At 46.3% G+C, this 25,154-nt stretch overlaps 1 protein-coding gene and 1 long non-coding RNA gene across 3 annotated transcripts; both read left to right on the top strand.

Moving 5' to 3' along the window:
• Positions 1-6,180, top strand: LOC126536723 (uncharacterized). Its single transcript, XM_050183740.3, has 3 exons — positions 1-446; positions 1,728-1,839; positions 5,931-6,180. Exons 1-3 carry the CDS (start codon positions 347-349, stop codon positions 6,163-6,165), a joined length of 447 nt encoding a protein of 148 aa, XP_050039697.1. The 5' UTR covers positions 1-346; the 3' UTR covers positions 6,166-6,180.
• Positions 6,181-16,439: 10,259 nt separating this feature from the next.
• On the top strand, positions 16,440-23,531 carry LOC126537158 (uncharacterized). 2 transcript variants are annotated; one of them, XR_008613757.2, is made up of 3 exons: positions 16,440-16,683; positions 21,201-21,312; positions 23,347-23,531. It is a non-coding gene; the product is annotated as an uncharacterized lncRNA (long non-coding RNA). The 2 variants fall into 2 exon arrangements; XR_007600755.3 differs by lacking the exon at positions 16,440-16,683 and adding an exon at positions 20,279-20,461.
• Positions 23,532-25,154: the final 1,623 nt, after the last annotated feature.

Below are 25,154 nucleotides of genomic sequence, written 5' to 3'. Positions count from 1 at the left end.
TGTTCTACACGTCGACCAAAGCTAGCTAAGCACAACGCACCAAACAAGCACGTCATGTGTTCAGAATAACCATAAGTTCAGAGCGGGGCGCCCAGGTGTCGTACAAGTCAAGTGCGCTGCTCGTCACAAGATAACAATCGTATAACCAGTTGGTTAAGCCGAGCCGAGCAAACGCGCGTCGCGCTACCCGTGGCATCCTTTCTTTCTCTGTTAACTTGATCAGACGCACGCGCAGCGTGGGAGACACCGAAGAAACATTCATTCGAGATCTTCTCTTGCGAGAGCCTTTTCAGCACAGATAGCAAGGGGCCAGCGTTCGGGAGTTCGCGACCCATGAAAGTGCGCCATGAAGCTCGCAAGCTTCTGGATCGTATCGGCAACGGCGCTCATCGTCGTCGCTGAAGCCCAGTCGGCTGAGATACTGTACAGAATGGACTTCGCCAACGGTACGGTGTGCATTCTGATTGTTAGCTGCAAGGTAAAAGGTAGAGTACAAAGCTGCGGACTATAATATGTTGTAGATCACATAAATAGTACATGTTGATGAATCGTCTGTTACAGCGTCATTGTATTGTATATATACATACAAACTCATACTGCAACGAAGCATATGAAAAGCACTGAGCATGTATGGGAGATGTAAGCTCCGCTTCTATTCGGTACTTTCGTGCCATAGTCACTCTGTTCTTTTTTCTACTTCGGCCTGTTCTCTTTGAGAAAAAAAATGCATCGTAAGCAATCCGTTCTCTCACTAATGCCCTTCTTTTACAGACACCGTACCGTAATTTTGCTTGAATAGCAAAACAATTAACTTGTGCCAGTGATAATCTATGATTGTGCTTACTATCTCAAGCAAGACGAGAAAATTGAACTAGGAAGCGAAAGACATCGAAGAACCCTCTTACGTTTGGTTACTACGAGTATGGGACTTTCCTCTTATTTTCCTTTTATTTTTAATCGACGTTTCCGTCACACTCTCCCTCTAAGGAGTCATGAGTGTAGATAAAGCTGAGCGAAGAGGGTTCATAGCTTATTCGTTGCTGTGCTGCCTTCCGGTGCAAGTTATTTCTGTCTCTAAGATTTGGCAAACATTTCCAAATGTATTTCAGGTTTTATTAGCGACAGATAGCCAAAGAGAGCAAATAAAACGCTTTGATTCCTTCCGCAAGATTTACTCTGCCGTCAAACTTGGGCCCGTGTTCGCCAATACATTTGTTAAGTTCAGCTAAAACCGTTTGTAAGAGAAGCTATCAGCCAATGTTGATTGTGGACACACTGCTAGCGAAAGCTGCCGGCCAGTGGTAAATGGCTCTTACCAACAAAGATATTTGTGAATTCAGCCCCTGAACTCCACGTATAAATAATGAAAGTATTAGGTATAAAAAAGATTGAGACTCTTACGGGCGTGATTATTTAAGATGCGCATGTTCTTCAGTAATATGCGTGACATTACTTACGATCACCCAATAAAATCAACCACGCAAATTAAGAAAATCCAAGCCAATGGCTGCGCGAAGCAGCCGCACTGCAATGCACCCTTTCACATTATCTACCAACCCTCAGTCACATACGATCGAATGAATGTTTACCCGAGCAGACGTCAAGTTTTGGTCCTCGCGTGGATGCCACTGCACACTGCTCAGTGACTGACGGCAATTTTTGCAAAGATCGTATCGAATCATCGATATTTAACGTGGCTTCATTATTTTGTTCATGTTTTGTTGCAGGAACCTGCATTACAAACCTCGGGGCGATCCCAGATGGACACTCGTTCTATGACGATGTCGCGTGCGTGCGCTACATCTGTGCTGCCAGCGCTAGGTCGATCAAGTTCATCGAGTGAGTCCAAATGAATGCTTTCAAACATCACGACTTCGAAACGAATTTCAAACCAGATCTGCGTTACCTTAAATGTAGGGGGTGTGCGAACATTCTAAACATCGAATACGAATCGAATAACCTTTTCTGTTCGAATCATTTTCGATCCGCGAATTCACTTCTAGGCTTTATTGAGCATTCATTTCTTTAAAGCATTTCAGTGGTAACACTTAGTGGAGTCCCAAAGAAGAGAGAATGATGGAAGTGAAAACTGTTTCAAATGATGCTGCTGCACCATAGCTGCGAAGGGTTGCCAGAATTCCTGAGCGGACGCACGAAGCAGATAACCATTGCTCAATAATTTCGAGTCATTCATTATGGACACGTCATTTTGCGTGGCCTATATGCCAAATTGTCTCGATTCAGGCAAAGTTTTTTTACCATTTAGACATTAGCAGCACGTTGGCAACCCTTTAAAAGAATTGGTTGCGCTGTAGTACAACACTTCTCTCCTCGAGCGAGCTCAGCACTCCAGGTGAATTTGGTGACACGGCTGCTGCCTTTTTCGTTACTGTCATTGTCTGTATGCCCCAGATAAATGAAAAACCTGTTTATCATTTACAAGCTCCTCGGTTCACCAAACGTCCATTTGCGAAGGCATTAACTGCTCTAAACAAGCCATGCAAATAACGTCATAAGGCCTTTTGTTCTTTGTGTTTTGTTTTGTTTTTCTAAGGAGGACTCCACGCTTGGTATTTTACTGGCTGGAAGTAAAATATGCGTATGTAACTTTATATTCAATGGTCATTTTTCTCGAATATTCGCATTCGATTAGAAAATTTTACTATTCAAACATCCCTACCAGAGCTGCGGATTGTAGTCCTCCACTCCATTCCCACTCCATTCCGGAGAGTGCAGATCCCCGTAATTTCCCTCCTTTTAACTCCCCGCAATGTTGAGAGCTGGCCCATTCCCACTCCTTAAGCGGCTGAGCTGGTCCGTTCCATTCCCCCAATCCGAGTAACTGAAACGTTTTATCTATAATTGTTCACTGCGCTTACGTGCAACAAAAAAATAATTTTGTAGGTTTTACCAACCTGGCAAATAATGTTATGCTCCAATTTTTCGAATAAAAGAAAAATTTTGTCAGAACCCATCTCAATATTACTGTCGACGGTAATGTGTTAGCACTGAATTAATATAGCGCCACAACGTATTATATACCACCGCTGAAACAAGGTATGTATGAGGCGTGTAGTGTATCGGCGCTCCTCTATTGCGCTTGTTGGTGATGATGATTTATTGGCATCCCCTTTGAAACCGGACAGTGACAAACAGTCACCTAGCCTGCTTGAGCTGGTCAGGTATGTATACATTCTTTTCATTCTAACATTTTCATACACGTTGCCTTAATCTTTTTTCTCTGCCTCAATACCTTCTGTCTTCCCTATACCACTACCTGTGTCTGTAACGGATCCGGTCGTATCAATCTTCTCGCTACATTTTTTTCCGCCAATACCCTAAACCTCTCTTGCTTATCTCGACTGCTGGCCAGTTTATGCTTCCGCCCACTTTAAATTAGAAGGTGTACGTTACCTACGGGTCTCACTGGGCGCATCCCTTCGCATTCCATTAGGATGTGCTCAGCGGTCTGTGGATTTTCGCTGCGGCATACAGCATGCTGAGCGAGGCCGAATTATACACCTCGAAGGAAGAGACGGCGAAAATGGCAAATCAGTTTTGCGGAAGCCCTTAAGGTGGAAAAAAGGTTCATGAAAGTGAAATAAACCATCCACCCGAGTTGTAGCACGACTCTACCAAAGGTACCCCTACAGGTTTCACACTTAAGAAGCTACCGATCACTTCAGACAACGCTTCGATGATTGTTAGCTCCTTTGCATTACTTAACAAGCGCTTAATTTCGAATGAGTGTGGATGGGGATGGCAGCCACGTTTTTAGCGCCAACGCCACCAATTCGAAAGAGACAGAAAGGAAAGGCGGGTAAATTAACCAGAGAATCTTTTTTTGTGATTGTTACCCTGCACGTAGATGGGAAAAATGATATAGAATTAATGAGAGGAAGAGAAAGAAAAGAACGAGTCATTGCTTTTATATGTTTATAACTGACAAAATAAGATGGAACCCCTAGGTTTCCCCTTCATCCCCTCGCTCATTGCCGAGGGTCCTTACTGCGGCAGCCTTTTTGCCGTGGCGCAGAATACGACAGTTATTGACCAGCAGCCTGCACGTAAGTTCGCGCACTACTTGATGTCATCCACAGCTCATGGCTTTGAGTGACGCTCGCCAACACTACACATCGTACAAATGCATAAATAGGCAAGAAACCATGGACGACGGGACCATCGCCGCTGTAACCAATTTCGCAGTGCACCACACGCACACTGCAGTATATATGGATATGTGGAACCGACTTCCACTATCGGCAAGTAATCTTTTCGCTCCCTTCAGCTTTTCTTTTCGTTATTCCTTGTACATTTACATTCGAGCAACAGTTAAATTTCGCTACACTTTCTTTCGCTTCATTATCTCTTTTCTTCACCTGGTGGCAAATAAATATAGATAGAGCCCCTCGGTTCATTTATTCTCCTTTTAGAGGATCGCAAAAAGCGCATTAATGATTGCGCGACATGTGATGCAATGATTATTAGCGTCTATATTGCAGAAAAGTCAGCGCCAATCAAGATGTAATGATTGCTAGACAAAAGACGATCGCTTAAACAACCTGTGAATAGCGACCATTCAAATAAGCTTCTCACTGCCTTTTGTCATAGTAGAGTGAACTAAGTATGTCTAACCATAACTTCTGTCTTCGACATTTTTTTCTTTCCGAAGGTCCGCTCTGTGAAATATTCGTAAAAGGAATCGTGAAGGCGAGAGACTACAAATTTTTGTTCGCCGTGTTCAAAGAAGTGGCATGACACGCGCGTGTCCATTACTTCTATTATTCCCATAGTTTGATGAGTCATTTCCTTAAGTTGTTTTAAGGCAGCTCTTCACAGTATGAAATCTTCATTACATCACAGAATTTACGAAAAGATGATATCCGACATCAGGGAAGTACATCACCATGCTCTGGAAACAGGGCACAACATTATCTTTCACTGGATTCCTGCTCACTGTGGCATCGTCGGCAACAACCTAGCTGCCAAGGCTGCCCGATCTGCCCATGAAGATACCCAGACGTGTCCAACACCTGTGGCGAGGTCGGACGCTGCCAGGGAACTTCGCTTACTTGCACGCAAAAAGTCGCAAGATTTCCTGGGTTGAAGTGCGTTCAATTGCCGATTGCATAAACTGGACCGCATGCTACGGCTACAACTGCCATCTAGCCTTTCCCGCAGCGAAACAACCTTGCTGTGCCGCTTGTGGCTGGGAGTGGCGTTCATGAACGCCTGCTCCTATCGTATGGAAATGGCCGAAAGCCCAGTGTGCGACTCCTGTAGGTGCGAGAAAACCATCGTGCACCCATTGTGCGCCTGCCCTCGCTACGACGTACAACGCCTCTCTCAGCGGACAACTTTAAACCGACTGGACTCAAGACCGTTCTCCGAGTCAAAGATACTGGGACCGTGGCCGCACACGTCACTGGCAGGAAAAGCGATTCGTGCACTAGTACACTACTTTAAGTGCACCGGCTTAAGAGACCGTTTATAGTGTCGCTGTGCGTTCCCCCACACGCACTCAGTGCTTACTATTTCCTTCTCTTCCTCTTTATATTCCCCCTTCCCCCACCCCCAGTGTAGGGTAGCAAACCGGGTGCTCGTCTGGTTGACCTCCCTGCCTTTCCTCTCCTTGCTGTCTCTCTCTCCTTAAGTTGCAATACTTCGGCGCGATTCGTTCCGTGGAAGCGAGGGTTGCCTAAAAGCAAATGGGAAGCGGGGGTCAGATTTCTCAAGACGCTGATGAAATGACATATACTTGATGCAGGCAACCGTGATCGTGTCCCATGCGGACTGGTTCATCGTACATACACATTCAAGGGCAACAGTTTACACGCAGCGTGGCGTTCCAATCACCTAAATTTGTTAACGGCTTTTTTTTTTTTTTTACCATTTACCGTATTTGTGAATTTAAAGAAATTTTATCGCAGATGTCCCAAGTTTGTCGTCGACTTGACCGACGGTGCCTGCCGCATCGCTTCCGGAAAGCTCGGACGATATCCCGAGTGCTGCGACTACCCGGAATGCGACCACAACGGGCACTCATCCGACCACCTAACGCCTCCTAGCGTGAAAGGATCTCAGAATCGTGGCGGGAAGTCTGTGATCAAAAAGCACGTGACGAAGCCACATAGAATAGTCAAAAAGCAAAAACCTGGAAAGTGATGTCTCGTAGCCTGTTTTCTTTGCTCTGCTTATTTATTTATTTATTTCTCTTAGGGGGGGGGGGGGGGGGGGTCGTCAAACATACTGAGTGGGCGGTTATCGTGTCGTTGTACTTCATTTGCTGAGAAAGTCGTTTCCGATTCTATCAGCCTAATGCTTCTTCGACTTTGGATGGAATATTACACTGCTGCGAGATCTCTCAAGCGCGGAACATCCTTTTCTAAGGCGTCTACGCGAACTTTAGATCTCCTTAAACCACGCAGCTTCTTCTTTGTGTACAGTTCGGCGAAATATTTGCTGTCATGTCTAGACACTCGAGACCAGCATTACAAGACGAGTTTGTAACTATTGTTCACCCCAGTAAGCGCCCCCGGCCGTGAGCAAACCAGCCCGAAATGCTGCAAAGTTCCAAATTTTAGTGATTCGCAGCGACAAAACGGCATTCCCCGCTAGCTTTCGTGTCATTGTCCGCCAAACGCAGTAGTCGAAAACTCGACCCTCTCCCCTTTAATTTTAAACATCGTGGGTTATCCAAAGACCTCTTATATTTTCTAGAAAGAGAGAGAGGGAAGTAAGTGAGATGAGAAATGCAGGAAGGTTAACCGGAAGATAGATATCCAGTTTTCTACCCTGCACTGGGAAAGGGGTAAAGGGAGACAGAAAGCTGAAGAAACGCACACACGTAGAGAGAAAAAGAGGTGACATTGTAGCTCAATGGAAAGCCTGCCATCCGAAATGTATAACAGTGCAGTGGTTTAAGTGCAGATTTTTAAGGGAGAATGTTTTTGAACTGCGAGGCCTCTTAAGTTTGTGTACGGACGCCCGCAACGTTGATCTCTGGACGCGATGGCAATGCCATGCCGGTAAATGTGAGAGACTGGAAGAGCGTGGCTTTCGGCAGGAATGGATACTATGTGCTAAACACTGAAATTGTGACGCTAATAGACACCGGGCACGGGATGAGTTGGCACCGGTGGCGCCTGCATGCGGCGGCGCCGCGAATGTAACGGCATGTGACGGCCGAGCCGGGCTAGACGCTGCCGCCAGCTACGTTGATTTAATATGTACCGTCGTTTTCTCTGTTTTAAGTTGCCTAAGTACCACGTGAAACCGAATGTGATCAAACATGTTGCGTTTTTGGTTGCACGAACAATTACTGGAACATTACTGTAGCTGCGTAGGCCATCCATTCCAATCGTTCTTCACCGCCGCTTCTTCCAGATAGAACGGAGGAAAGACTGGATACGCGCGATCTGTAGGCACCAGTACGTACAGTGCTGAGCAATTGAAACGCGTTACTCTAAGGGCGTGGTCGCCGGCGCTTTTTGCACCGACTGTAAGCACTGGGAACACCGAACTGATGCATCGAGCTATATAGTGAAAGCGAGAACATATGTGACACATTGTGACTGCATTTGGTACCACGGCGATCACGTAGAGTTCACCAGTGGGGCCAAAAAGAAAGAAAGAAAGAAAGAAAGAAAGAAAGAAAGAAAGAAAGAAAGAAAGAAAGAAAGAGAAAGACGGTGACATCCACGCGCTCCGAGTATTGCGTCTCAATCGCTCAGCACTGTGCATTTCCAGCGCTGCTTTGCTATGGTCTAGTAGTTATAACATTAATAAAGGAGCCGTTCATACGGAAGAGCTTCGTGTCCCATGGGAATTACCTGTCTTCGCCTACGCAGCTGCGATGGCTGCGAAGCTTGGGCTACGAAGGTGAACACTCAGACTTGTACTCGCCATTTTGCCGTAGTATCAGTGTGTCAGCCTTCATTATAGGGCATATATATGTTCCTTCGTCCCGCATCCCAACTCTAGTTGCATCGGCCACATGACTGCTTGTTGTGCATCGATGGCGAATGGAAACGCACCGGCGTGTTGACACTTGCCGCCACCGATGGATTTCGTCGCGCTAAGCTGTGTGAAATGAACCACGACTGAAGGTTGGGCTAGTTTCGAAAACATTAAGAATGACGAAGCATTCCAAAGATAAAAATAATTACAGCGAACAGATATCAGGAACTTACTGACACATGTGTGATCGCTGAAGCAGCTCAAGAAACAAAAAGAGGGAGACTTACGTCTTGTTTATTTGTCCATAACTTAAGTGCGCAGCTCCTATAGGCACCCGTTCCTGCGTTGAGCGTCGGCGTACCCGAGCGAACGAGCACAGCGAAATATGAAAGTGCGAACGCGAAGCACAGCGGGGCATGAAAGACGGCGACAGTGAAGAGAGCGCGAGGAGGCTGAGGCGGAGGCGGAGGGTATGGCGAAAGCATGAGAAGAAAAGCGTAGCTATGTGCAAGGCGGGCTCTGCGACGATGGCCACTACGACATGGCGCTAGGGTACCTCGATCCGCGCTACTCCGTACAGGGTGGTGACACGTCCGGCAACGCCGCCATATTGTGTCGGAGCACGTAGCGGCGCGCTATGGCAGACACCGCAAATTTAGGATCTGGGTTTGCTGATTCTAGTAAAATTAGTTTCTTTTGCGGTTTTACGCGTGTGTGTATCATTATATTTACATCTCACCTCAAAAGCAGAGGTGAATTGAACCTTTTTTAATAAAGCAAGTGCTAGAGTAAGCTTCGAGCCTCGAAGACCGCGAATTGTTTTCGGTGCGTCTTCGCTTATTTTAGGAAATGTTTCGAAATAAAGTTCGCGCTTGTGGCCCAAACCGAACGTTTATGGAGCTACCATTCAAAATACAGGCGCAGAAGGACGTAATCACCGCAAGACGCTTTCAACTACGTTGTAGATCAGATAAGTCGTGAATTGCAAGATCAGCAAACAAGGCAAAAAAAGACACGGCAGCGTTAGCGATAACTGATTTTTCTTTTTTTTTGTGTGTGTGTGGAGGGAGAGATCGCGCGTGCGAAATGTACCAACGCAAAAGAGCATGTGCGCTATAAATGCAAGGTGTGGTGTACTTTTTACACACTGACAAATTAATATCAATGCAGCCATCTAGGATAATTCTTGGGTCTCTTAAACAGACTCAGGCGCTCGGCTTTTGATTACTTCCTGCGCGAACGCTAAGCAGTGCAGAATATTTTGCCCGAAAGCACACTTAAATTCTGTTCTGGCTTCTCGGAAAAACTGCACTGCGATTCCTACCTTCATTTTTGTGAAATGCCCATTCGACAGATGCGCACTATTCAGATTTGGAACCACTCGCAGCTGTTCTATGTCCAACTTCAAAACAGTTTCTAAATGATCTATGGTGACCTCGCTACTGGGCAGACAGAATTCTGAAATGATTTTGTTCACTCAGATGCGTAACATCTTTGCGCACAAGGTGGCCTCTGATGTTCTTAAGAACATGGGATGGGTCTGGCATAAAAAACTGTGACTTGCTGCTGTTCTGCGGATGAGGCATACTGCATACTGTGACAGAATGACGAGACAATGGCAAGGTCAGACTCCTCCATATTGCAGGATTAGAGCTGTCCATATCACAAGTGACACAAAGCACACGCAAGAAAATGTCCGCACAAAGCTTCAGTAAATGAAGAACAAGGTCTTTAAGCTTGTCTCCATTGACAAATGAGCCAGTATAATGGTATTCAATCACCTGCTTCTAACGCGAATTGATGCCACCAACCATAAAAACAAGTGCACGGTTGGCAGGCTGATCACACTCAGGGAGGGTTATCTTGCCAAGGAAGGAGTCAGAGCCGCGGTCAAGCTCCACACCTTTTCTAATTTCCATCTCATTCATGAAAAGAACGCAGTCCTTTTCAATGTCGGTCATTGCTGACAGTTTGGCCTCCATGACACTAAGGATTTCAGTGAGGACGCCAGGCTTGAAAGAAAAATGCTGTAGTCGTCTGCACAGCGTTCGTCGTGAAGGTAAATTGGTTGCCTTGTTCCAACAGCAAGTCATACCCAGTTGAACCACATGCGAACTTTAGTGCCTTCTTTATGGTCTCACTGTTCCAGACACAACCTTTCCTGTTAGTTTTTTGCAAAGCGGTTTTCTGATAATCATTAAGAAATTTAAGGTTCGCGGTCAATGAAGAAAGGTTCTCCTCCAGCTTCCTTGCTTTTTTTTGAACTCGCCTTCAACTTCCTTCTCGCGTGCGTCAGGCTTTCTTTCATTTCGTTGTTTTTTTTTTAAGCGTCTTGAAGTGCTTTACGCAGTTCACATGCGGACACAAAGGAGATATTTTTTCCAAAGCTGCAGAGCTCGTGCATATTTTTCTTGGGAGGACCACTTTTCTTCGCTGCTCTCCGTAGAAAACATCTGAGCATCTGGTTCTCCTGTTGAGTGAAGTGGTGATGTGGTTTCATTCCCTTGAATTTTAACAGCAGCCAAGGGAAGTCGAGGTGCTGGCTTCTTTCTCTGCGTGGGTGCCGCTGTGCAAGACCAAAAAACAGACTGTCAGATGCTAGACGCGGCCCTTTAAACTTCATACAAAAAAGATAGCCTCTGGCGCTATCGCACTTACGCCTGAAGTCAAAGAGTGTAGGCAGAGCGCTTGATTTAAGAAGCCGACGACCATCTTGCCGCCTCCCCTCGAACTGGTCGTCATCAAAGTGATGCTGAAAGAAAAAAAAAAGTGTTTTGAGTGTTTGAGTTAATTATTAGACTGCAGGTGCGGAAGGATTGCACTGAGGATACGAGAGGCAAACTGCAACCCATTTTTATCCCGCTTAGGTTGTCAATTTGCCTAACTTCACCATAAAATGAAATGTAAGCGTGAAGACCGCTTAGAGCGCGGATCCAATACATAAATAGAAAGCAAGACACTTACCTCGCAAATTCTTGAATTGTCCGGTGCTTTCCAACAGTCACGTTTCACTTGGATTTCTCCTTTTTTTTGCGTTCCGAGTCACGGGGAAACCGAAGGCACCTATGATCCTTCTCTGTAGCGCGGGTGCACAAAGGTACGCAGCAACCTGGCATGGTAGAGTTTGCTGGCTGTTAAACTGTGACACACGCTTCACTGCACATACCGAACCGTACAAGTCACCCTAGCAAATATGACCGCGGCTTCGTGGAAACTGCAAACACTACACAACGCGACAACAGAAGGTGCGCATACGTGCTACAGTGTACTAGAAGTGTACACGTGCGTCTGTGTCAGCCGCTCCGACACAATATGGCGGCGGCGCGGCGCGGGCCTGGTCAAAAGGTGTCACCACCCTGTACGGCGGGAGGCGGCGCTGACATCGAGGCACCCTACATGGCGCCAGATTAGCGCGCCGTCTTCTGTTCGCCGATGGCATGTGGAGAGCGCGTCCACGGATACTATATATAGAAACAAAGCACTGCATGGGCAGCGGTCCGTCTGCGGCGGCTGCTGCTAATCGCGGCCGCCGCGCTACCTCTCGCGATCTCGCGATTAGCGATGTAGTCGCGCTTCACTTCGCTCCGTTTTCAATTTGCCGCACGAGACAGAATGTACACCCCAGCCAATATATCCCGAAATGAAAACACCTATAGATTTCGCATTTGCGAGTACCGTAATCGTCGATTAATTTTTTTTTTACTTCAGAAACAAACGGTACAACCTGGGTCGAAGCCGAATGTGGCACAATTTCTCGCAGCAGCTTCGTAGCGTTCTGTTACGAGGGAATGACTGAGGAATGAGAGCCGACCCCGGAGGCGTGGGTGCAGTTTAACACAACGTCCCAAAGCGTTAGCTGCCATGAGGCGAGAATGGAGCAAACTGACACGCTCCCGCTCGTGACGCAAGAAAGAATGTCATCAATTCTAGTGGCCGAATGGAAGCTAGAGCGCACACAAGTGCTCCAGTTCGTGCTATGTTGGACGTGACGTATACGTGCCATTCATGTCAGAGAAGCGTAATGCAGTCAAACCCTTTTATAACGGAGTGCTTGGGGCGTACGGAATCCTTCGTCATACAGGTCACTATATTGAAAAGGTCGCGCAGCACACAGCTCACACAAGAACAGGGACAGAGTTATGCCTTCGTTTTACAGGTCATTCCTTTATAGAGACGTTCCTTGTAGAGATGCGCGACTGTAGTTGGCGTCGGTATGATAGAATCATGCGTACGGTTCGAACATCGCGCTGCTATGCCTGCGGAATCGGCGGTTTGATCCAGCCATCTATGCGAAGGAACGAGGCGTGTTGCAGACAGCTAAATTAAATGAAATTAAATTATGGGGTTTTACGTGTAAGAACCACGATCTGATTATGAGGCACGCTGTAGCGGAGGACTACGGAAATTTCGACCACCTGGGGTTCTATTAACGTGCACCTAAATCTACGTACACGGCTGTTTTCGACTTCGTGCTCAGCAGCCCAACACCATAGCCACTATACTGCTTTCAAGAGAATTTGACGGCTATTGAAACCGTATAGTAGATGCCCAAGCATACATGTTATCGCTCATAAGCACCGCAGTCACTCTGGCAATTTTCGCAATCTTCTGACAAATGCTTCGTCACTGTATGCTTAACAAGAACATTAGAAAGTTTTCGCGAACCACTTCGGTAGCAGCGAAAGCCTCTTAGCTCAATGTCTCCTTCGCAAAGCCCTTACAGAGCACAAACGCGATGTTGAAGGTCATATTTGGCATGAACGCCCTTTTGAGAGCCGAAAAAAAAAAACACACAACGTCGAGGCCAACCCTCATTTGCCAGAAAAATCGCATTACGGGGATGTCACCGTGTAAATGTGATGTTGTGATACTTGCAGTGACCCAAGTTCACGTCAAAAAAAGGCTTATTGAAGAGCGGCAGATGCCCATTGGCCCATGGGGCACATATCAAGTGGCACGTGCACGCCCAGCGGCCCCATGGATACATACCCAGGGGAATGTATTTTATACATTTTTGATACATCGTCGGAGAATGTACTTGTGTGCTATTCCCCTGTTTACATGATTAACTCCGCGACGATGTTACCGCGCATAGCAAGATAGCAAGGAGAATATAAATTCTGGTGCTACACGTCTTAAGCTTACCCCGGTGAGCTATGTTGGCGGCGTGCATTCGCATCGCAATGTGCACTAATTTTCTACTGTATGTATTATCTGGTGCCATGAATGTGGCCTGCCTCATACAAGTGGCGGCCCATCTCAAAAGCAGACACTCGGAAATGCGTTTTCCGGTGCGTCAGGCCTTAAAACACGCAGTTCGAGAACGCTAGAAGCTCCGTGAGCGCCTCCGTCCCGTCGTCTGCTTCACAAGCCAGTGCTCCGACTTCTGCCGCTCGCGGCGCTGTTCGCCACCACATACAAAAGACGCACAAAAGCACAGTTCGCAATAGGGGATCAGAACATTTGGGTGTGGTAGTTCATAGTGTTCTTTTTTTTTCTTTTTTTATTGTTTAACCTAGGTACGACATTAGGCAGTATAATAGCAAGAGCTTGGTGGCGCAACTCACCCCCCCTTTCCAAAGGGGACACTCATAACATCCATCCATCCATCCATCCATGGCTGACGCACCGCTGGCGCATTACGACGGCCGCCCGGTGCGCATAGTCGTTCTCAGTACGTAATCGGTTACATAATCATTAGTTTGACTGCTTTCCGTATTTTTTTCTTAGTCCCCGCCGGAAGGCACAGCCTCAGTAGTATGTCTCTTGCTGTTGGGACATCCAAGCATATTGTGCGACAGTATAGCGGGCACATTGTGGTCAGGAATGCGTACGCAGGTTTTGTGATGAAGTGGATACGGCCTGAAATCAAAAAGATTTTTCGACATCCTGAATACGACAGCGGCCTTCCCACCAGTCCCAAACCGTGACTTGCAATGATGCACGTCACCATGTCCAGAGGGCACATTTGAGCGCCCATTTATGCACTACTCCGTTCTTCTGCGCGAAAGCAGTCTCACTTTTGAGCACACATTAACTGGAAATGGAAAAAATAATTGCTGTATGGCGCAAAAAAAATTGCAGGACGCTTAAGCTTCGCATTCAGGAGTACGAACGCGATAGCGTTATCGCACCCCGTTTGCACCGCCCACTCATTCGCTCGGCATGCTCTTGAGTCACACAAAGACACGCGGTGAGCGCCGAGCAACGCAGCGTTCGGCGCGGCAACGAAACGTGTGCCTGAGCAAGCGGAACGAACCAAAGAAGTCGGTGTCTCGGAGGGAGAAACGATCTACGCGAGCCAAACGTCGGGATCGGCACGGACAGCCGGGCCGCGACGCGCCATGAAGGCGGACGCGATCATGGGGCTGTCGCTTCGATGGCATCGTCCTCTATCTCACTTGGGAACACCATGCAGACGCATGACTCCTCGCCAGCAGCACGCACATATCGCAGGGGACGCTTTCCCGCCAGACGCGCAACGGCGCAGCGATCACGTCAGAGGCGTCCCGTATCGGACGCTGCACCTAGGAAACGCGCTGTGAGCGGAAAGAGGAGCCGCGTCGCCTAAACACGAGGGTTCGAGTGACGCCCGCTTGAAGCTGGAAGGGGAGATAAAGCAGGGGAGAGAGCGAGGCGCGCCACCTGTCGGGGCAGCGCCGTACATTGCGAGGAGGGGGCCTTCTGTGTTTGCCGCAAGATGGCTGTGCGTGTGCGTCAAGCCAAGAAGAAATGTAGCGGAAACGTACTTCGCTACTCGTTGAACTGCGACTTGTGTAATTTACATGCTCATAATTACCGATATACACCGCAGTATAACTTTCTACGGCACGTTTCTAAGGCAACACCGCATTCACTAGAGGCGCTTTTGTCCCGCTTTGAAGCATCGAACTGTGGGCTGAGTGGTAGCGTCTCACACTCCGGAGACCCTGGTTCGACTCCCACCCAGCCCATCTTGCAAGTTGTTTTTACTGATGGATTGCCTTCCGCCAATTCTCGCTCACGGCCAAAGCCGCCGACGCCGACGACACCGGCTTTTCTGCGACACGAGCTCCCTAACGCTATTGCGTTAAAATTAGCAAATCATTCCGAATTATTAGGCTGCTAGGGTGCCGCGGTTGCTGCTTAGAGATACCAGTTGCTACGTGAACGCTTGAAATAGCTGATTGAGTAAAAATTCCTCGGCTAATTATATACGAAACCTGTGAATTCGTTTCCCCGATAGACTTCAAAAAGTGGATTCTCCAATCGGTTACGAATCAAAGAGAGAAGAACACATACGAGTCGCATTCGAAATTTTAGATGTTGGTGCACCTCCCCTGACAAATAAATTGAACTCGGCTCTTTTTTAAGCGCTGTTATCCTCATTCTCACAATTTACGTGCATCATATTGACAATTAGTCGGTACATTTCCAGTGGTTTAGGAATTAAACATGTGTCTGTTGCTGAACCATCTAATCCATGCAGCCCAAGCACAATGTCCTTCTCTCAAGACAGCTTCGTTTAGACCAAAGTGGTTTATACACGTGCTGACTAAATCACGCTTGTATATAAGGACGCCCGTCATTCATTTCTTTCCACACCTCGGCATACTTGCTGCTTTTAAACGACTACTTCAAAACAGCAGCATGCATGCTGAAGAGCAGCACAATCTATAAGCATACCCGAGTCGGCGATTGATTCGCATCTGGCTACCTGTTTTGTTTTCTGTAATTAGCACGCGCTCTCTTCAATTCAGAGAACAAGTGAGCTCGATAAGCTCGAGACGTCAACAGCTACAGGAAAAAAAATGGACATAGATACAACAGAACAACTCGCGCTCGTGAAAGATTTAAAGCAACTCCGGCAACTTCGCTTTCTGCGTTGCTCCTCATGTGTGTTCGCTTGGCTCAGCGAGCCGCCATTATGAACCTAAAGCAGGTCTACCAGATGCGGTGGAACATAAACGCATGGGTTGTAGAACCAAACTCCATTTTGGCTGCGTAATTAGTTTTTTTTTTTCTAATTTTGCCTTTCTCATCGCGCACGTAGAGCTAAACATGCGAATAAAGAAAGAAAAGAAGCTAAGCTGTCATTCCCCTTCAGGCGCCTCAATAGATGTAAATGAGCAAACGGGACTCACTGTTCTTCATAACAACGTCTCTATAGGCTTTAATGTATGTGTCCAGTTTATTCGTATGTACCTTCATACGATGCGCGCGCGCGAAGTTCGAGTCCCGTACGTGGCTGTCAACGCCGAGGTGCCTGCAACACTCCGCCGGCTATGTGTTCATCGAGACAATGCAACGACTTCACCCAGTTTTTCCTAAATTGCTCTTTATCCCGAATGCGGAAATGTACAGCCTTTGTCACCGCCCCTGTCGCAGAGTAGCAATTAAGTAAAGCTCAGAGCCACGACGGTGCCGGTGTGATGGATCTCGGCGCATATACCGACACTTGCCTTCACCCCCAGTAGACGCTGGCAGCCAAGAGAGATACACTATTGCCACCTGCCGCATCCGTGATATATATCCGGTCATCATCGGCGCCGGGCATCCGTGTGTACACCCGCGCCAGACACGAGGTCTTGTTTCTCGCCCGGCGATCAAGCGGGAGGCACTTCCGTCGCGAGATGTTCAATCGACGCAGCGTCCTCGCCGTCCTGCTGCTACTGTGCGCCCTGCTGACCGACGTCGCTCCGACGCTGCGGTCACTGCGCGCGAAGCATGTGCGCGTTTTAAACGGTAAGGCGTCATCGGTGGTTCGCTTTGTACCGCGTTTTTATTTTCATTATCGGCCATTTTTGTTGTAATGGAGTGTGCGGTCTCAAGCAACCTCGCGACATCTCGCAAGCATTCCTCCGCACTCTTTTTGCCCTCGACTGGGTCAGTGTTCCTTCTATGCCCACTTCACAATAGCTGTTGGAGCAAATGATGTTAAGGGAACCACAAAGAAGGAGACTTACCGCACCCTTGTGATCACACTGAAATCATCTCTGTAAGGAAGTGAGCGCTTCAGACTACTCCCCATGCCTCTTCCCAGGTGCAGTGCTGCTAACTGGATATTTAGCTTTCGGTTATGTCCCCGCCTTCTGCATCTCATTTCTCTCTCTCTCTCTCTCTCTCTCTCTCTCTCTCTCTCGACAATCGCTACCAATTTGCTTAGCGCTGTAAATGGTAAATATATCTATATATTGCTCTGCGTGAGCGCCTCAAATTACAGCGGCTGTGTGCTGCTGTGACTCCAGTTTAGGCAAAGATTTGTCTACGAAAACGTGTACATTACATTAGAAAGGTTTGATGGTTGCAGTAAGGCGAAAAAGACGTGATCACGAGTAGAAGGAACGTTGAAGTGGTCAAGGGTAAGAGTCCGATGGAATGTTTGCGAGGGTTCGCGAACACAGGAAAATTCCCTAGCCAGACAATGTGTATCTCGTTGTTTTGATCGGAACGCTATTCCTACAAGCTCAGTTCAGTTGCAAGTTAAACATGTTATGAAAATAGCAAATGAGAAGCGGGTTCTAAGAGCGCTTGAGCCCGCATATCTTTTCCAGTACATGAATAATCTTCGGTTCACGAACCAAACGAATAATTCATACAGCGATTCTCTTCTGTGCAAAGAAAATGTTAGTTGTTTGATTGCGTACAAATGGACACTTCACCCTCCGTTATCTTTATAATCTTTTGAAGCCCTTCATTCTTTAAAAAAAAAGCCGAGGAGCTATTGACAACGTTTTGGGACGGCGAAACTACAAGTAAGCTCCCCTTAATTGAGCCACAGTTAGGCAACTGGTCATCAATAACCGAATCACATTAAACCGATGTCCTTTTGTCCACTCCTACCATTACGACTAGTCTAACCAGGATCTAACTATTATAGGCCCTAATCGCATGTCTATATCTATCGTTCCAATGGCAACTGACTCGTTGAGGTGATCACCTCGTGCAGCATATTGCATAGCACGGGTGTGCGAGAGCACGCGCGCGGCTGGCAGCTTCCTTTGCGCCAATGACGCAGGAATGAGATGTGTGAACTTAGAGGATTTGATTTACCCGCTTCACGAAAGCTTCGCTTCGTATAGATTCCAAGATGCGCGTTAGATCTGCATGATTTACTTGATGTGTGTAACACTGCAGAGGCTACGTTAAAGCGTCATTGGGAATAAATGGAAAACTCGAGCATCTAAAACCGCCACTTCCTTCTCTAGTTGCACTAGTTGTGCCACGTTATAGCTATAAGGCATGACAGATGTAATTGTTGTAAGCGAGACTGTTAAGCAACTGAACGAAATAAAGCAAAAGTTGATGGCGGGAGCGGAAGAAAAAGATGGGTTAAGGTCGGAATAAAATTGCGTCGGCTCTATGCGTGTCACTGCATTTGTATGAACGTTACGTACATGACCACTCAATCCCGAGAACTGCTTTCTTTTTCTTTTTTACTTTCTATTCATAGTTTCATAAAATAACCAGAGCTATGCAGTACCTGTGATACAATGCGGCTCATTTCTATTCTAGTGACACCAGGAAAATAGCATAATACATTTTGACGCCGTCTTTCACTACTCATGGCTGTGTTTCTTAATGAGACATGACAAGGAACACGTTCTGGTCAGGATAAAATGACCCAAAATGGGAAAAAACGAGCAAGTTTTATGCATTAGAACCTGTGCCAGAAATCTGCTTCTTGTGAAACAACATGCCAACGCGCGTATCTACCTACTTGGCTGCCTTCTAAAGCTTATGCTCTCGTTTTTCTTTTCGCGTTCTTTTTCTCTCTCTCACCTATCGCATCCATGTACCCCTCCCCCGATATAGAGTAGCCAACCGGAAATGATCTCTGGTTAACCTCCCGGTGTTTCCTCTGCCTTTCTTTCTCTCTCTTTCTTTCTTATGCCCCCCCCCCCCCCCCTCCTACCGCATAGACGACGTGAAATGAAAGTATATCGAAAGTGATGTACCACGCAGCACATTGCAAGCTACTCGACCGAATCGGTCTTGTTTGGAAACCGCACAAAGCACGATAACTGTAGTCGAAATTCGAGATATTTCACATAACGTCAATACTTGTTTTAGAAACGAAGTTCAAACTCCGGAGCCTACACATGCTTGCCTGCAGCAATGCCTAGCAAACCCTGTAATAGGCAGCGCCTTTAAAGATTTCGAGGATACTGTCAAGGAAATAGACAACTAGGAGGTAGACTGCAAAATTTCCTCAACGCGTCTGCACGATCTATTCAGGCTCACTTGCAGCGTGCCTGACCGTAAGCTGTTCAACTGGGTTCCGAGCGAATGTCGGATGTCGTTTAATAAAATTTCGAAGGTATTTACAGCGAAGTGTTCAGCGCACTGCTATAATGGAGACGGATGCAGGTGAGGCGCATTGCTTCATGGTTCCACCGTTTAGGCCATCGGTTGCTCACGGCTGGAGGTGAAACGCATGGATGCACATGACGCCATGCAGCTGTCGCGCCCCTTTTTTTTTTTTTTTATCTTCTACATCCGTCTAACGGCACCTATTTGTTTACTTTTCTTCGATGCTTCACCCTTTTCATTTTTCTTCGCCATCGATTTTTGCTGCTGTTGCAGGCTGCAAAATAAGGGATAGCGTTACGGTTTGCATGTCAGCACTTCACTGGTCATCTTTCCTCCACGGAATCAGGGGCTAAATTCCCAAAGCTGGCCGTCTTTATTAATTATAAGGTTAACATCAGGACTCGCTGGAATTTATTTTTACGAACAATTCTAGCGTAAGGTTTCTTTTCTTTTTTCGTTCATCGAGCCCAGGTGCTTAAGGGATAACGATATATCCTATTACTCTTACCTGAGTACTGAAGGCTGAAGAACGACCACTCTATCTTTCGCCTTCGATGTACAAAAATAAAGATGCCTACCAAAAACGCTGGTACCGCCTAGGCCACGCAGAGTGGCAGGAAAATGACTGCTCTAAGTTTTGCACAGCGTAGTACCCGAAGCGAAGGTCCGACTCTTCTTTTTCTCGCATCCGAATATAATAAAGAAGAAAGCGAAAGCATGGCCTCGGCGTCCAGGCAGTCCCGACGGCAGAGTCCGAACTCAAGTAGTCAAGAGAAAGAAACACTTGCGAAAAGGCTCCTGCTAACGGCGCTTCTTTTGAAGTTGACGCGAAGTCGTCTTCAGAGACAGACGGTGAGAAAAGAAAATATAGTCCGTTCACGACCACGAGAAACACGAGGCCGTTCGTGAATCTTGAAGAGTTCGGACAGCACTAGGCAGGAGCCGTCGCTGCTGCTGCTGCTTCCTTCTCGCCGGAGAACGTCGGAGCTTTCGCGGCCCTGACGCGCATATAATATGGCAGCTAGCATCTCGTATTCAAAGCCGGCTCAGCCAGCACAGTGAATCTGGGTCCGCCTGAAGCGCAGCACGGCCATGCTCGTTCGTTGCGGCTACGTCGCGGCCGCGCTGCTTGCTCTATTGCACGCGGTAGTCGTGTTGGTTGGAGCAATTACGCCGCCTAATGGTCCCATAAAAGTACCTGTTCGCAACGGTAAGTTATTTTTACGCTGGTGAATGTAACATCGCGAAAACAGGCCCGATGTTGCTTATGTTTCTGTTAGCGTATTTCGGCGGTGCAAAACTGTAGCGAGGAGAAAACAGAGATGGGGAAGAAAAGCAGAAGTTGCACAAGGCAAAATTGGAAGGCGTGACAATTTTCATTTCCAAGTGAAAACGGTACGGGCATTGGACACGGTAAGCATGTATCGAGCACGGTGCGGGGAGGGAAGTTGGCGGGTAGTTCGAATCGGCTGGTTGTTCACACAAAGGATTTAGAACAACGTTGAGGTGCACATAGTATAATAAGCCGAAGCTCAGAAATATTTTGATTGTGCTCGATCCGCACCATGGGTGGTAGCCAGGGCTGCTACATTGCATGTGAAACACTTTTGTTTTCGGGTGTGCTACGTTTGACAAATGAAATGTGAACGATGATTAAAGGCAAACAGCAAAAAATAAAGCTCTTAATTTCCCTAAGTTATCAGAGAGCTCTGTCTACTTTCCGTGTCGTTGGACACTGACGCCTCAATGACGAATTCAATCACGGTTTTACGAGTAATAAAAGGCGCATGTGTTTCCTATTATGAAGCACTCGCCTTGAAACCTTGTGTCGCCGTGAAACTTGGCTAGATTGAGATGAGTTATGTGGCCATATAGACTACAAATATTCAGCCGCCGACACACGTTATTTTTTTTCTCGTATTTCCTTTTCTCGGGATGTGTCAACTCAGGAAGGTGCATCTACCGGGGCAGATCCGTATGGGAAGCTTACATCACCCTTGCAGACGGGAAGTGCTTGAAAGCTCGATGCAAGCCCAAGGAACGCCTGCTGCACTTCATTCCGTAAGACAATTGCGCCGTATAAGTTGCGTTCATAACATTCGCATAAAATGCGAATTGCAAGCCACTCTGCTGGTTCGTGAAAAAGTGCGGGAGTCAGCCACAAAGCTTATTATGTACCGAAAATGTAGCAAGAAAAATTATGCACAGAGCGAGAGTTATATTTAAAAAGAAAAGTTCCCTAAAATATTCCAGAAAATAGAATGGAAACGAAGACTTTAGACAAATAGTTTGAGATCTCAAGTCAGACGCTCTTCTGCATTTTTTTTTAGTTCTGCTTTGGAGCCGCTCAAAGGACATACACATCGTCCAGACTATGGCTCTATGTATTACAGTAAAAAACTGAAAGCAACATTGCAACGACTGCCACGATATGCACCTCAATTATCAGCTACCACAAACGTGCTCCAGAGTACATACAGGGTGTTTGAGCGAACACTTTCAAAAATGTTTAAAGGTTGCCTGTGGCAAATAGCTCAATTCTAGTTTATGAGCCGGTCTACTCGAAGCGGCGGACACTACTTGCACAAAACAGTTAAATGCAAAATAAGCTAATGAACAAGAATTCACTAATTAACTTTTTTAGTTAAATATCTTACCCATATTGCAATTTACAAATTCTAGCAGTTGCCTTCGCAAGGCGGATCCACTTCGAACGAATTCTCAGGACGACACCAGTTTAGAGGTATCAATTCCCGAACTTTGTGTAGAAAAGCATTGGCGCTCCAGTTGTGTGCTTCTGTGCATGAAACGACGCTTTGTTAAAAAATTAACTGGAACGCCAATGCATTTCTCCGCAAAGTTCGGCAATATATATTTCGAAACTGGTGTCATCTTGAAAATTCGTTCCCATTGGATCCGCCTTGTGAACACTGTGGCTATAATTTGTGGATTGCAATATGTGCCAAAAAGTAATTAGTTAAAAACTGAATAAGTGAACGTTTATTAATTAGTCGATTTTGCATCTCAATTTCTTGTGCAAGTATTGTCCACCGATTCGAGTAGATCAGTTGATGAACTATAATTGTGATATCTGCCACAGACAACGTTTAAAGATTATTGAAAGTGTTCGCTGAAACGTCCTGTATACACCAGGCAAACTAAAATTTCGGCCCTTGTGACAGGCGTTCACTGTACGCCTAATTATATTATCTCAACCTGCGTGACAATGGGCAGCGCAAACGCAACCCAGACAAAGACTCCAGTTCCAACGCGGTCAAAATGCGACGCACCAACTAGTTACGCACGTCCCTGTGAGAATAAATAACGCCAAATATAACAAATTCACCAAGATCTGTCGCTACAGATGCAGATGACAATGACACAGTGGTATTTTGCTGCAGTTGAGCACAGCACATCAGCCAATAACTTTCAATTGGTCAGGGTTTAGCTAATTACAGCCAACACAATCAAGATGCTTGCGTCGTTTCCATATCTAGCAAACAAAACAAAGGGCTGCAAAATTTTCCGCCGTAGCGAGCGATTAGCAGATTAGAGAGCTTTACATTAGGGGACGCAAGCGGCTTGCGTACGCAAGAACTATGGGCGACGGTACTGCGCATGCGCACACCCAGACGTAGGTGTCTGCGCATGCGCAGTACCGCGGCCCCTAGCTCTTGCCTACGCAAGCCGCTCGCGTCCCTTAATATAAAACTCTCTATTATCAGACTTATACACTATCAGAATCTCCAATAGGAAGCCTTATAAGCGAATTATTTGATGTCAAAGGATCTTGATTGTGAGTTTAAAAAGAGAGCGTGACATAACGTGATATGCAATGGAACGGATATCAGTATTTCAAGGAAGCCTAAATTTTTCTAGTATTCCATTCTTTCTTCCTTTAAAACCAGCCTACTTTATTTTTATCCACTCAGCAGTAACATTTCTGCGTTTCTGCTGTTTTGAACACGAATCATAAAAGGTAAATGTTTCACTTTATGACTATGACTTCAATACTTATTCAGATGATATTCATAATATCGGGTAGAGCAGCCACAATGATGACCCTTTATTTTCTTGTCATTTCTTTTCCTTTAGGATGAAGGAATGTATGCTCCCAGCTGCTGGTAGGGGATGTTTCTACGAGGACGGACTTTTGGAACAGCAATGCTGCAGGCCGACCACGATTTGCTATTAGCTACAGCCCCAAATTATCGGTGCCCTGTGCCCTCGCAGTCTGTGCTTCGTACTTAACGAAACAGAAGAATAAACGATTCGTTGGACAGACGCTTCTCATTTCGTCGAGTTACCTAAAGTGGTCACCAGTTTCTACTCTCGTCTGAACCAACGCACTCTCAAATAACATCAATACAATAGCTCAGTTTCGTCAGATATTCTGACCGAACCGCACTTGCTTGCAGATGTGTAATTTAACAGACATGACAGCGGAGTGCTTTCTGCTTGTAATTATCGGCAGACGCGTCTCGTTTATTGCCATGCCTCTTATTTCTTAGAGGGGAGTCGTTGCAAATGCAATTAGGCGATTATTAATAGCCATGCCCTACTTGAATAATCAAGTAAACACGGATGAGCAGGGAACCGCGAGAACACAAGACAAAGACATGAATTATTGTGCGCGTTCTTATCATTTTTACGCACTTTGATGCTACACGGGAAAGTATGAGAGCCTCTCCAAACATGTCATTATCAAGCCCCTGGGCAAAAGGAAAGCAATGAAAACAGCACGAAGAGAAGATGAGCGGATAAACAAACAGCAACGAGCTTAACGAGTGCTTACTTGAGGAAGGATGGATAAGTAAGATAACTGATGTATACATGCGTGAAAAGACTCCATCACTCAGCTGCAGTCATTCAGGCTGATTGACTACGTGTGCAGGCTGATTCACGCAGCTGTGCACATCGAGGACGTTTCAGCATTTTCGAAAACCAGCTTTATCGTCTTCGGGCAGTACGAAAAACTGGGTACCCAATTTTTGGAGCATGGAAATATGCAAATTGCACTAGAGTTTCACAGTAGCAACAGATGTTGGAATGAAAGCTCTCCACCATTCTGGTCAAGGATGAACCGTTCGTGAACTCAAGGGCCAGCGGCACATAACACCGTGCGATTGCATTGGATCATAAAGCTACGAGCATGTTGAAATGTCGTGGCTGGCTGTCTTGCGAAATTATTTTACATAAAAAATGTAAATAGTCACATCTCAGAAAGACATCATCGCCGACCGATATCCCCCGTCAACAAACACTAACCTCCTTCTAAAAAGCAGCACTAGTGAAAAAAAATTTAGTTCTAGTGGAAAAAACTTTTGTTCGGTAGACGACTTTCTGATGAAAAGCTTAATAAGCCAAAGGAAATGCTAAAATGCACCACGGTACATTATTCATCATAATATACGGCAAAAGTTATCTGTTTATTTGCTGTCACAATTATCTCAGATTTAAAAATATCAACATATGGAATTTGCAACGTACTTACTTTGAACAAGAGAAAAACAAGGAGTATTGGACAAGAAGCATTGCCCAGGCAGCATCGGTGCTTCCGCTGCACCATCTGCTTGTTTGTTTAATATTATAGTGAGGGAAAAAGGAAAGGGGGACACACGATCGGTTTGATAAGATATATTGTATTGCCCCTTCTGCTGAACTAAACGACGGCGAGAGGAGCATAGGTATCGCTGAGTTCTGTCTGCATCGGGCTGCGATACCGGCTCCTTGCCAAAGCCCTGGTGTGTCAAGAGGCCCGTGTCGCTTCTCTCGAGAAAACTCTCGAGCAACGTGGGTAATACGCACAGGTGCAGTTACAAGCGCAGCGCTTTCCTTTCTTCTGACAAATTTGTTTTGCCGTTTGGCTTTCCCGTCTTACATGCCAAACTTCGTGGTTTGAG

The sequence above is a fragment of the Dermacentor andersoni genome, chromosome 4, assembly GCF_023375885.2.
Source record: "Dermacentor andersoni chromosome 4, qqDerAnde1_hic_scaffold, whole genome shotgun sequence".
Classification (NCBI taxonomy): domain Eukaryota; kingdom Metazoa; phylum Arthropoda; class Arachnida; order Ixodida; family Ixodidae; genus Dermacentor; species Dermacentor andersoni.
The sequence above is the reverse complement of the archived record's forward strand: the minus strand, read 5'-3'. Positions and strand labels throughout refer to the sequence as shown.

What these genes read in the sequence shown, in the direction of transcription:
- LOC126536723 (XM_050183740.3), top strand. Translation starts at nt 347, where the DNA reads ATGAAGCTCGCAAGCTTCTGGATCGTATCGGCAACGGCGCTCATCGTC. An exon ending in CAGAATGGACTTCGCCAACG is followed by an intron (nt 447 to 1,727) that starts GTACGGTGTGCA and finishes GTTTTGTTGCAG; the next exon opens with GAACCTGCATTACAAACCTC. An exon ending in AGGTCGATCAAGTTCATCGA is followed by an intron (nt 1,840 to 5,930) that starts GTGAGTCCAAAT and finishes ATTTTATCGCAG; the next exon opens with ATGTCCCAAGTTTGTCGTCG.